The sequence below is a fragment of the Musca vetustissima genome, unplaced genomic scaffold, assembly GCF_032173495.1.
Source record: "Musca vetustissima isolate MV318-11 ecotype Yass unplaced genomic scaffold, APGP_CSIRO_Mvet_v1 utg25321, whole genome shotgun sequence".
Classification (NCBI taxonomy): domain Eukaryota; kingdom Metazoa; phylum Arthropoda; class Insecta; order Diptera; family Muscidae; genus Musca; species Musca vetustissima.
Window position 1 is genome coordinate 243,007 of NW_026880635.1, and position 13,221 is coordinate 256,227.

At 34.1% G+C, this 13,221-nt stretch overlaps 1 protein-coding gene across 1 annotated transcript; it reads left to right on the top strand.

The window, feature by feature from the left end:
• Positions 1-6,933: 6,933 nt before the first annotated feature.
• On the top strand, positions 6,934-12,554 carry LOC133326366 (uncharacterized). The gene is made up of 3 exons (XM_061535018.1): positions 6,934-7,004; positions 11,888-12,001; positions 12,077-12,554. The coding sequence occupies exons 1-3, from the start codon at positions 6,944-6,946 to the stop codon at positions 12,544-12,546; spliced, it is 645 nt and encodes a 214-aa protein (XP_061391002.1). The 5' UTR covers positions 6,934-6,943; the 3' UTR covers positions 12,547-12,554.
• The last annotated feature ends 667 nt before the right edge of the window (positions 12,555-13,221 follow it).

Below are 13,221 nucleotides of genomic sequence, written 5' to 3' on the forward strand. Positions count from 1 at the left end.
AGTTCTCAAGTTCCACAGTTGGTCCGAGTCTACTGGATATCTTGCGCGTTGATACCCACTTTGGCAGATTCCTTTTCAATTTGTTCAAAGGTGGTTGTTACCGCTCGCAATGTTCGACCCATTATATCGATGTCATCGGCGTAGGCGAGTAACTGATGTTGTTTGGTGTACAGGGTGCCATTTCTGTTCACCTTTGCGTCTCGTATGACCTTTTCCAGTAGGATGTTAAAAAGATCACACGACAAACTGTCACCTTTTCTGAATCCTCGTTCGGTATTGAAGAGCTCCGATAGGTCCTTTCCTACTTTAACGGCTGACCTTGTGCCACTTAAAGTTATCCTGCATAGCCGTATTAATTTTGTAGGAATGCCGAACGCAGACATGGCTTTAAACACCTCTGAACGGATAGGGCTGTCGAATGCGGCTTTATAGTCGACAAATAGGTTGTATGTGTCGATGTGTTTTTCGTGGGTCTTTTCCAGGATATGGCGCAGAGTGAAAATCTGGTCAATGGTGGATTTGCCAGGTCTGTAGCCACATTGGTATGGTCCGATGATGTCATTGACCATTGGCTTCAATCATTCACACAGCACACTGGATAGAACTTTATATGCGATGGGAAGGAGACTTATTCCTCTATAGTTGGCACATATCGTCTTGTCTCCTTTTTTGTGCACGGGACACAGGATGCTGAGGTTCCAATCATTGGGCATGCATTCATCTAGCCAAATTGTGTTAATCAGCTGGTGCATACTCCTGACCAGCATCTGGCCACCAGTCTTGAATAGTTCGGGTGGTAACCCATCGGCTCCTGCTGCTTTGTTGTTCTTGAGCCGATTAATTGCTTTTATGACCTCATCTTGGCTAGGTGGTATACACTCTATACCATCATCTCTTATTGGTTCGCCACTATTTGATACTAGTAGCTTTTAGAAATGCACCTTCCAGATCCTCAACACGCTGTCTGTATCTGTCACCAGGTTTCCCTCTTCATCTCTACAGGAGGATGTGCCTGCACCAAAGCCTTCGGTTTGGTGTTTTACTCGTTGGTAAAATTTCCGGACTTCATTCTGTGACTCCTGTACATCTCGATTTGCTCACGCTCACGTTTTTCTTGTTCTTTCTTCTTTTTTCTGAAAACACGTTTCTCATCTCTCCTTTTCTCCCGATAATTCTCCATCACGTTACGTGTTGCTTGCTGCAGGGTTGCCCTATAGTTTTTCACATCAGTAGCATTACGACACTCCTGATCGTACCATGGGTTTCTTGGTGGTGGTTTTTGGTACCCAATTGTTCTTTTTGCTGCAGTTTGTTCTTTGCCATTGTGCTTCTATACTATTATCGGGACAAGAAGTGCTTTCTTCAAGCAGATGGGTAAGTTGAGCGGAGTAGGCCTCGGCTACCTGTTGTGTTTGCAGCTTTTCGACGTCGAGTTTTCGTGTTGTATTAGATCGCACCTTTGCTGCAACATTAAGACGGGTGCGTACTTTGGCAGCCACAAGGTAATGGTCCGAATCGATATTCGCTCCTCGGATCGATCGGACGTCTAAAACACTGGATGAATGCCTTCCGTCTATCACAACATGATCAATTTGATTTCTCGTTACTTTATCAGGAGAAATCCAGGTGGCCTTGTGTATATCGAGATGCTTGAATCTGGTGCTAACTACCATGTTTTTTGCTGCCGCGAAGTCAATCAACCTCATGCCGTTGTCGGATGTTTCTTCATGAAGGCTGAATTTTCCGACGGTAAGGCCAAAGATATTTTCCCTTCCGATTTTTGCATTAAAATCTCCTAGCAGAATGTTAATGTCATGGCCAGGGCAACGGTCATATGCTGTTTCTAGGCGCTCGTAAAATATGTCTTTGGTCTGTTCATCTTTTTCTTCGGTCGGAGCATGGACGCAAATTAGACTGATGTAAAAGAACTTCGCTTTTATACGGATTATAGCAATTCGCTCATCTACTGGAGTAAATCTGGAGACAAGGTCTTTTATTCTCCTGTTAACCATAAATCCGCAGCCAAATTCATGTCTCGTTTCATGGCAGATATAATACAGGGCGTAATCGTCTGATTGATCTGATTTCCATCGCATTTCCTGTAAGGCAATAATATCGGCTTTGTACTTCTTGAGTATATCCGCCAAAGCGAACACTGCCCCTGTTCTGTACAACGTGGGCACATTCCAAGTGCAGATTTGCAGATCGTGGTCCTTTATATAAATAAAGAAGTTATTTATCAATTTTAAGTCAACTAGATTTTAAAAATTTCACTATAAAAATCTTGACATCGAGAATGGAGATCCTTTATGTCGTTTTGTTTAGTTTTAGTCTAATGTCATTAAATCAATGTTATTTAATATTAATTATTTGAATTAATAAAATGACTATAGGGAAAAAGTTTAATCTAATGATTAATTTTTTTCGAACTACTGTGACAAAGGTATGACAACAAACAACAAAAATTCCAACACTATTTACAGTTGTTGTTGTATCTTATCAGAAATTTTGGTACATTCTTCAATTCCACAATTCTATCGATTAAAAATAAATGACACCGCTGATTAGGGAATTACAGAGAGCTTAACAATGTATATACACATATAATATTTTCAGGAAATGGGTAAGGTTTCAAACCCATTTCCCTCAAATACGACAATTCATCACCATTTATTTAAAGATATTAGAAGAAAGCTTTATAGATATTATGAAATATGAAACCCAATGCCAAACGCGACCTACCATCAAACAATGGCCAGCCTTTGATATTTTTGCATGATAGATACAAAGTCAACATAATGACTAATTCATGTTTTTTTTTATATTTTTTACAATGAAATCGTATTTCAAACGATAATAAAGGTTATAAAATTTCGAAATATTTGCACTGAATAAAGGTTTCCTCGAACGAATATTTTTGTATATTTTGTAATAATGCTATTAATAACGATATTAATGAAATATAAATTTAAATGACAAATTTTTATCGTAAGACAATTTTTCTTGATGATTCGATCATGACGTGTTCTTAAATTTTCCTAGCCCCCATTACAAGGGTGGTTAACAGGCGTCTCAAATTGAATGTATGGAAATTTGTATGAAACCTGACATGTTCAGAACAGGTTTGGTAAAACTTTTGAAACGAAAAATTGGAACGTTATTTAAAATTACTGAGTTTTGTTTTGATATATAAAATGAAACACTAACTGTGAATTTATTGACGTCTTCTTATGGGTGGTTGTGGGTGAGCGACACATAATAGTTGTGAATAAAATATTTGCACTCACTAACGAATATTTTTTAATGTAATTATTATGCTATTCATGACATACCAATTCAAATGAAAAAATATGATAGAATTTTTCTTAATTTAAAAATTACGGCAACTGTTTCGAGGAAAGTGGAAATCAAGGCCTACAATGCTTTGTTTCAATATTTTTATTAAATTGATGTTCCAATTTATCAATTTTTAAGCGTTTTTGAAATTTAGAGCTCCTGCAAATATTTATTCTATGACAAAATACCTTTTGCAAATATTGGTAGCCTACATTTTTCAAATATGTTCGTGTATGTTTGCAAAGAATTTCCAAAATCAAATTATATTTAAGTCGATATTTGTATTTGTGATTATTCACTAACATGTGTCCTCTGTTAAATTTGTTTTTCTGAATAAGAGATTAAATCTCACGATGGTGACATCGAGCAGACTCACCTAATTGGAAAACAATGAACTACAAATTTGAATTGTGTTCCTATTTAAATTCCATCACAAGAAACCGCCAGCATAAATATGCTGCAATGGTTCTAAACAGTGTTTCAATACAAAAGTCGAAATGGAAAAAAAATTTGAGATTTAAATGTTCTTTGAAAAAAATTTCTTTAAAAATTAAGGAAGGTCTTTGAAAAAAAAATTTCTTTAAAAATCCACGCCTTAGGCTTATATGGTCTTTGAAAAAAATTTCTTTAAAAATCCACGCCTTAGGCTTATATGGTCTTTGAAAAAAATTTCTTTAAAAATCCACGCCTTAGGCTTATATGGTCTTTGAAAAAAATTTCTTTAAAAATCCACGCCTTAGGCTTATATGGTCTTTGAAAAAAATTTCTTTAAAAATCCACGCCTTAGGCTTATATGGTCTTTGAAAAAAATTTCTTTAAAAATCCACGCCTTAGGCTTATGAAAAAAATTTCTTTGGTCTTTGAAAAAAATTTCTTTAAAAATCCACGCCTTAGGCTTATATGGTCTTTGAAAAAAATTTCTTTAAAAAAAAATCCACGCCTTAGGCTTATATGGTCTTTGAAAAAAATTTCTTTAAAAATCCACGCCTTAGGCTTATATGGTCTTTGAAAAAAATTTCTTTAAAAATCCACGCCTTAGGCTTATATGGTCTTTGAAAAAAATTTCTTTAAAAATCCACGCCTTAGGCTTATATGGTCTTTGAAAAAAAATTCTTTAAAAATCCACGCCTTAGGCTTATATGGTCTTTGAAAAAAATTTCTTTAAAAATCCACGCCTTAGGCTTATATGGTCTTTGAAAAAATATTCTTTTAAAAATCCACGCCTTAGGCTTATATGGTCTTTGAAAAAAATTTCTTTAAAAATCCACGCCTTAGGCTTATATGGTCTTTGAAAAAAATTTCTTTAAAAATCCACGCCTGAAAAAGGCTTATATGGTCTTTGAAAAAAATTTCTTTAAAAATCCACGCCTTAGGCTTATATGGTCTTTGAAAAAAATTTCTTTAAAAATCCACGCCTTAGGCTTATATGGTCTTTGAAAAAAATTTCTTTAAAAATCCACGCCTTAGGCTTATATGGTCTTTGAAAAAAATTTCTTTAAAAATCCACGCCTTAGGCTTATATGGTCTTTGAAAAAAATTTCTTTAAAAAATCCACGCCTTAGGCTTATATGGTCTTTGAAAAAAATTTCTTTAAAAATCCACGCCTTAGGCTTATATGGTCTTTGAAAAAAATTTCTTTAAAAATCCACGCCTTAGGCTTATATGGTCTTTGAAAAAAATTTCTTTAAAAATCCACGCCTTAGGCTTATATGGTCTTTGAAAAAAATTTCTTTAAAAATCCACGCCTTAGGCTTATATGGTCTTTGAAAAAAATTTCTTTAAAAATCCACGCCTTGAAAAAAATTTCTTTAAAAATCCACGCTTATCTCCACTTTGGTCCTTGAAAAAAAATTTTTTAAAAATCCACGCTTCTATATATTTTGGTCCTTGAAAAAAATTTCTTTAAAAATCCACGCCTTAGGCTTATATGGTCTTTGAAAAAAATTTCTTTAAAAATCCACGCCTTAGGCTTATATGGTCTTTGAAAAAAATTTCTTTAAAAATCCACGCCTTTGAAAAAAATTTCTTTATATGGTCTTTGAAAAAAATTTCTTTAAAAATCCACGCCTTAGGCTTATATGGTCTTTGAAAAAAATTTCTTTAAAAATCCACGCCTTAGGCTTATATTGTCTTTGAAAAAAATTTCTTTAAAAATTCACGCCTTAGGCTTATATGGTCTTTGAAAAAAAATTCTTTAAAAATCCACGCCTTAGGCTTATATGGTCTTTGAAAAAAAATTCTTTAAAAATCCACGCCTTAGGCGTATATGGTCTTTGAAAAAAAAATTCTTTAAAAATCCACGCCTTAGGCTTATATGGTCTTTGAAAAAAATTTCTTTAAAAATCCACGCCTTAGGCTTATATGGTCTTTGAAAAAAATTTCTTTAAAAATCCACGCCTAAGGCAGAGATGGTCTTTGAAAAAAAAAATCTTTAAAAATCCACGCCTAAGGCAGAGATGGTCTTTGAAAATAAAATGTCTTTAAAAAAAATTTCTTTAAAAATTCAAGCCTAAGGCAGAGATGGTCTTTGAAAATAAAATGTCTTTAAAAATCCGAGATGGTCTTTGAAAATAAAATGTCTTTAAAAATCCACGCCTAAGGCAGAGATGGTCTTTGAAAATAAAATGTCTTTAAAAATCCACGCCTAAGGCAGAGATGGTCTTTGAAAATAAAATGTCTTTAAAAATCCACGCCTAAGGCAGAGATGGTCTTTGAAAATAAAAATTCACGCCTAAGGCAGAGATGGTCTTTGAAAATAAAATGTCTTTAAAATTTTTTTTTTTTTAAATTCACGCCTAAGGCAGAGATGGTCTTTGAAAATAAAATGTCTTTAAAAATCCACGCCTAAGGCAGAGATGATCTTTGAAAAAAAAAATTCTTTAAAAATCCACGGCTTAGGCTTATATGGTCTTTGAAAAAATATTCTTTTAAAAATCCACGCCTAAGGCAGAGAAGGTCTTTGAAAAAATATTCTTTTAAAAATCCACGCCTTAGGCTGAGATGGTCTTTGAAAAAATATTCTTTAAAAATCCACGCCTTAGACTGAGATGGTCTTTGAAAAAACATTTTTTTTTGTAAATCGATTGCATCCCGCTATATGCAATGAATTTTTTGATTTATATAAATATATACTTAAATAACATAAAGTTTTGATCGATGATTAATCTCAACACCCCCTCCCCTGTTTTGTTTACAAAACATCTGAGTCATATATCTATTTGTAATTCGTATATCAAATTTATTTCAGGTTTGTTCACCTGCCACCAACACCGCGCTATCTTTCTACGTAACTAACTTCAATCGTTTGAAAACACTGTTTGCCTCCGCGTTGGTTCGTAACTTCGCCCGTCCGTCCGTCCATACGTCTATCCCCTTATCTAACATAATTTAGATAAGATTAGTGCCATACTTTTTGTGTGTGCGTTTGTCGTATTTTAACGATCGTCAATTGAATGGTAGAAAAGTCGAACATTGTCACTGGAATTTCAGTTAACTTCCGAATTTGCGTTGAATAACAACAAGTGCAGCAAAATTTGTCAAATCAGTTGTCGATTAACCTGAAAACGAACCATCAAACAAAAACAAATATTGAAATAAAAAAATCAAAATGCGTTTCTTATTATCTGTGGGAATTGTCTTCGTTGTGTATTTGGCTTATGCCCAATCCGGTAATGATACGATTTTGAAAAAATAAAATAAATAATTAAAGTGATGGGACTCAAAACTGAAGTGTTGTTGTGAAGTACATTGTTTTAATTCAAATTTGTGGAATTGAAGAAGGACTACATAGAGATGTTGTATGCCCATATGTGGAAACTCTACTAATTTTAAAAGTCGAACAATAATTTGGATTTTTTGTCATTACTGTCATATCATAAAATATTAAGTGGACAATAATTTAGTGTGTGATATTAAAATCTTATCATAAAAATAGAAAAAAAAAATAATAATTATCATCAGATAGAGAACAAAGTTCAGTATTTTTCTCTGAGGAAATATTGAAAAATGAACACTGGGATATAAAATTTTTTATAAAAAAAGGAATTCAAAAGAGAAAATTTTTGTGAAACCAATGCAACATTAAATCCACTGATTAGGAACAATCATTAAAATAAAGGGGACGTCGCCGTTATATAGGGGACCAATATTGATGATTTTGGTAGGGAACATTTTTTCTAATGTTGGCTGAAAATAATTTTCTAAACATCTTGGGAGGGTGTCTGAAGAGACAATCAGGATTTAAAATATCAGAATATAATATTTTTTGTTTAAAAAAAATGTGTCCATTTTTATTGGCTCTACAATTTTTGACAAGAAATTTTCTAAACATCTTTCTGTTCCTACACGTGTACCGATATAGCATCTCTTCAAGCTTGACCTACCAAACGAGCACTACAAACAAGCACTTTGATTGGACAATTCTTAAAAAATCCTCAAAGTAGGACTAGACAAATTTAAAAGTACGACTATATAATTAGCCCCCCTTCAAGCTTGAAGAGAGGCTAAACTTGACGTACCTGTAAACATAACAATGAAAATAAGTGGCGCTCAAAAGGTTGGCAAACAAGAAATGTGGTTGGGCAATACTACAAAAACCCTCAAAGTAGGACTAGACAACTTTAAAAGTAGGACTATACAAATGTATAGTGAATCCTGAACATTGCTTTCCTGAAAAGCCTTCTACGAATTGAAAATCCAAATTACAATCACTCCCTTTGGAAAATATCCCAGGATGCATATCCGATATGCATATTTAATTGACTCAGCAGCTCGATGGTTGCTGTTTGGTTTCGATTATTCGGCCTAAACCACTTCCGGAGGAAAATGCGCCTAGATACCGCATAATATCATAAATAGGACGGGACATTTTTTGTTTGGCAAACATTCTGAAAATTCGCTTTCGCTGTTGTTTTATGCTTTATGCCAGTGTATGCTGCAGTTCGTGTTCACATATCATAGCAAATATGTTATTCCAAAAACCCTGAAAGAGTAATCGGTTTGAATTGTGAAAATCGAAAAATTTTCTTTGACCTCATAGACCCTACATATATTGCACATATGATTCATAATTCCCCTCTACTAACAATATAAACATTAGATAAACTAATACAAATAGATAAAAATACGTTTATGACTAATACTGAAAAAAAAACATTCCAATTGGAATGGTTATATAAATTATGTTTAACTTAGCTACGATAACTATACTTTGCCTTAGAAACACACACACACACAAATTGACTCTAGAAATTGCGCCGATATCTGTTGCTTATTTTTTATTTATGTATTTATTTATTGCTATATGAGTTTATTTACTATATCTTACTATCTAACCGTAATACCAACACCTTTACATAGTCATAGATTCGTTTCTGTACATATCTACGACGAGTCTATGCAATTGAAATGATGTCAACTATTGAAATGTGTTATCAATATATATTTGTTTTTTCTTTGGTCCGATCAATTTCAGATAAGATTAAATGTTCTCCCTCTGCTGTCCTGCTTATCTGCAAAGACAGTTTAAATAATTTTGTTATTGGATGAAAAACAAATATACAAGGCTAAATGGTGTTCTTAGTAGCTATGGAAATTCTATTTTTTAGGTAGAAATGTGTTCAGATTTCTGATTTAGAATACTTATAAAAAATATTAAATTTCTTAGACAAAAATAATAATGACGACCTGAAGATTTTTTAAAAGCTTATTTTTTCAAGGACTATCCCTGTCCTAGACGTAGATTTTTAAAGAATAGTTTTCAAAGAACAACATAGCAACAGACGTAGATTTATAAAAAATATGTATTCAAGGGCTATCCCTGAATATTTTCTCAAGGTCTATCACAGCTCACATACTCTATTAATCTTTCACAGGCGTGGATTAGGGATACGTAGTCGAGCGCAAAAGTCGACTTTTCGAGCTTCCGACCAAAAAGTCGATTTTTAGACTTATCGATTTTTGCCTTTAAAAGATTGTTGCCTAAAAAGTCGACTTCGATCTTTCGATTTTGTCAAACCTATTCAAAATCGATTTTTTGAATTTTACCGACCGATGCACAGTGGACTAAAAATTTGATTTTTTATATGAATTTTTGTCAAAAGATAAAATAAATTTCTGGAATGTGAAACTTTTGGGCAATTTGGGCTTTGAGGTAATAAACCAAGTATTTATAATGTAAATCGAAAGACGATCACGACTTTGCGATTTCCTCAAATATCAAAAGTTGACTTTGACTTTTCAATACAAAATGTCGATTAATCGTTTAGTCCAAAGTCGTTTACTTATTCCTAGCGTAGATTGGATTTTTTTAAAGAATATGTTTTCAAGGTCTATCACAGGCGTGGATTTTTTAAAGAATATTTTTTCAAGGGTCTTTTACAGGCGTAGATTTTTTAAAGAATATTTTTTCAAGGGTCTTTTACAGGCGTAGATTTTTTAAAGAATATTTTTCAGGGTTTTTTAAGGGCGTAGATTTTTTTCAGGGTCTTTTACAGGCGTGGATTTTTTAAAGAATATGTTTCAGGGTCTTTTACAGGCGTGGATTTTTTAAAGAATATTTTTCAGGGTCCTATCACAGGCGTGGATTTTTAAAGAACATTTTTTCAGGGTCCTACCACAGGCGTGGAAATTTTTAATATTTTTTATCGCAGGCGTGGATTTTAAAAGAATAAATTTTCAGGGTCCTATCACAGGCGTGGATTTTTAAAGAACATTTTTTCAGGGTCCTACCACAGGCGTGGAAATTTTTAATATTTTTAAAGAACATTTTTTCAGGGTCCTATCACAGGCGTGGATATTTTTAAAGAACATTTTTTCAGGGTCCTATCACAGGCGTGGATATTTTTAATATTTTTAAAGAACATTTTTTCAGGGTCCTATCACAGGCGTGGATATTTTTAATGTTTTTAAAGAACATTTTTTCAGGGTCCTATCACAGGCGTGGATATTTTTAATATTTTTAAAGAACATTTTTTCAGGGTCCTATCACAGGCGTGGATATTTTTAAATAACATTTTTTCAGGGTCCTATCACAGGCGTGGATATTTTTAATATTTTTAAAGAACATTTTTTCAGGGTCCTATCACAGGCGTGGATATTTTTAAAGAACATTTTTTCAGGGTCCTATCACAGGCGTGGATATTTTTAATATTTTTAAAGAACATTTTTTCAGGGTCCTATCACAGGCGTGGATATTTTTAAAGAACATTTTTTCAGGGTCCTATCACAGGCGTGGATATTTTTAATACTTTTAAAGAACATTTTTTCAGGGTCCTATCACAGGCGTGGATATTTTTAAAGAACATTTTTCAGGGTCCTATCACAGGCGTGGATATTTTTAAAGAACATTTTTTCAGGGTCCTATCACAGGCGTGGATATTTTTAAACAACATTTTTTCAGGGTCCTATCACAGGCGTGGATATTTTTAATATTTTTAAAGAACATTTTTTCAGGGTCCTATCACAGGCGTGGATATTTTTAATATTTTTAAAGAACATTTTTTCAGGGTCCTATCACAGGCGTGGATATTTTTAAAGAACATTTTTTCAGGGTCCTATCACAGGCGTGGATATTTTTAATACTTTTAAAGAACATTTTTTCAGGGTCCTATCACAGGCGTGGATATTTTTAAAGAACATTTTTCAGGGTCCTATCACAGGCGTGGATATTTTTAAAGAACATTTTTTCAGGGTCCTATCACAGGCGTGGATATTTTTTATATTTTTAAAGAACATTTTTTCAGGGTCCTATCACAGGCGTGGATATTTTTTATATTTTTAAAGAACATTTTTTCAGGGTCCTATCACAGGCGTGGACATTTTTAAAGAACATTTTTTCAGGGTCCTATCACAGGCGTGGATATTTTTAATATTTTTAAAAAATATTTTTATCACAGGCGTGGATTTTAAAAGAATATTTTTCAGGGTCCTATCACAGGCGTGGATTTTTAAAGAACATTTTTTCAGGGTCCTACCACAGGCGTGGATATTTTTAATATTTTTTTATCGCAGGCGTGGATTTTTAAAGAATAAATTTTCAGGGTCCTATCACAGGCGTGGATTTTTAAAGAATATTTGTTTAAAGACCAGCAGGTCAATAGGCTTGGATTTTTAAAGAATATTTGTTTAAAGACCAGCTGGTCAATAGGCTTGGATTTTTAAAGAATATTTGTTTAAAGACCAGCTGGTCAATAGGCTTGGATTTTTAAAGAATATATTTTTTCAAGGACCTTAGATTTTTGAACTTTTATAGACTAATAAATAGCTTCTGGGAAAAATATCCCAACAAAAAACTAAGGGAACTGATGAAGATCAATGGCGTGATACGAAACTATGTCTTCCCTACCACACCCCTTTGGCGAACAATGCTATACATTCCCCACTAATAAATAGTTGTTCTATATAAAAAAAACCACAAACAACAAGGATTCAGCCTGACTATTTTGCAAAAAACAAAAAACTTTTCAAAGAATATTTTAGAGGGCTACATGAAAGGACTATAAGAACCCTAAATTTTAAATATGTATTAATCCCAATTTTCCTTTCCTTTCAGACTCCTGTGTACAATGTAACTCCTCGACGGATCCCAAATGTGCCACCCAACCTGAAAATTTCTTGGCCAAGCAATGTGCCAATACCAGTTCCACCTGCTATGTACGCGTTGTCGGTAAGTCACTTCACACCAGCTCCCAACAAGGAATTATTTGTAACCCCCTCCCCATTTTTCCTCCTACCCTTTCAGATGGTGTCACCATTCGTGGCTGTGCCAGCGAATTGGATAATGCCACCTTGGCCAGCTGCAACAACAATATGGAATGTATGACCTGCAGTTTCATGGAGGGCTGCAATGGTGCCGTCTTCCCACAATATCGTCTCAGCTGTATCCAATGTTCGGGCAATTTGAACAGCACTTGCTCTTTGGATATTGCTGCACGTCCCACAATCTGTCCCACATATAAATTGGGTGACAAATGTTACATTCGCCGTGATGACATGAACACCACTCAATCATTCCAACGTGGCTGTCTCTCGACCGCTCAGGCTAATGGTGTGTGCACCGATCTCAGCGATTGCTACACCTGTGAGGGTGCCGGTTGCAATTTCTTGCAAGCCAATGAGACAGTTATTCCCTGGGCCAAGGGTTCCGCCTACACTTTCGGATCATCATTGTTCCTGATGGCTGTGGCCTTCTTTGTTACCCGTCAATCTTAAGGAGTGGAGGAGAGGAATTATTGGAGTTGTTATAATTTTTTTTATATTAACGAATTTGTTTTTAAGTTTTCTGTTAAGCACTCCTCGGCAACGACAACAACACCTAAAGTGTGAAAAATTAATAATTTGTCCCTTTTGAAGATATGCATTTGGTTTTTGTTTACCGGAAGTAGATTCCATTCAATGTTCGCTTCTTGTTTTGTTTTGTAGAAGAAGAAAGAAAGAAAAGCAATAATAAAAATTTTTATGGAGTGCAAAGAAAATGTCTTTGAGTTTTTCATTTACATACATTTTGTTATTGTTGTTGTGGAGTTTTGGTATTCTTTCCTACAGAAGTGCCAGAATGGCAGGGGACAACTATGAAGTGCTACCATGTGTGTGTGTGTGCGCCTATTCTCCTCCATCGTATTCATATTTCCATAAGTCATCAATGAAGAAATTAATTTTTATTTCATTGTGTGGGGATGACCCCTGCCTCTCTGGACAAACATGCCATACATACAGTGAGGTACAAAAGTTTTATTCTTTTGTGGCGTGGATTTTTTAAAGAATATTTTTTCAAGGACCAACCAAGGTGTGGTTTTTTTAAAGAATAATTTTTCAAAGACCAACTAAGGCTTGGATTTTTAAAGAGTATTTTTTCAAGGACCAACCAAGGGGGGATTTTTAAAGAAT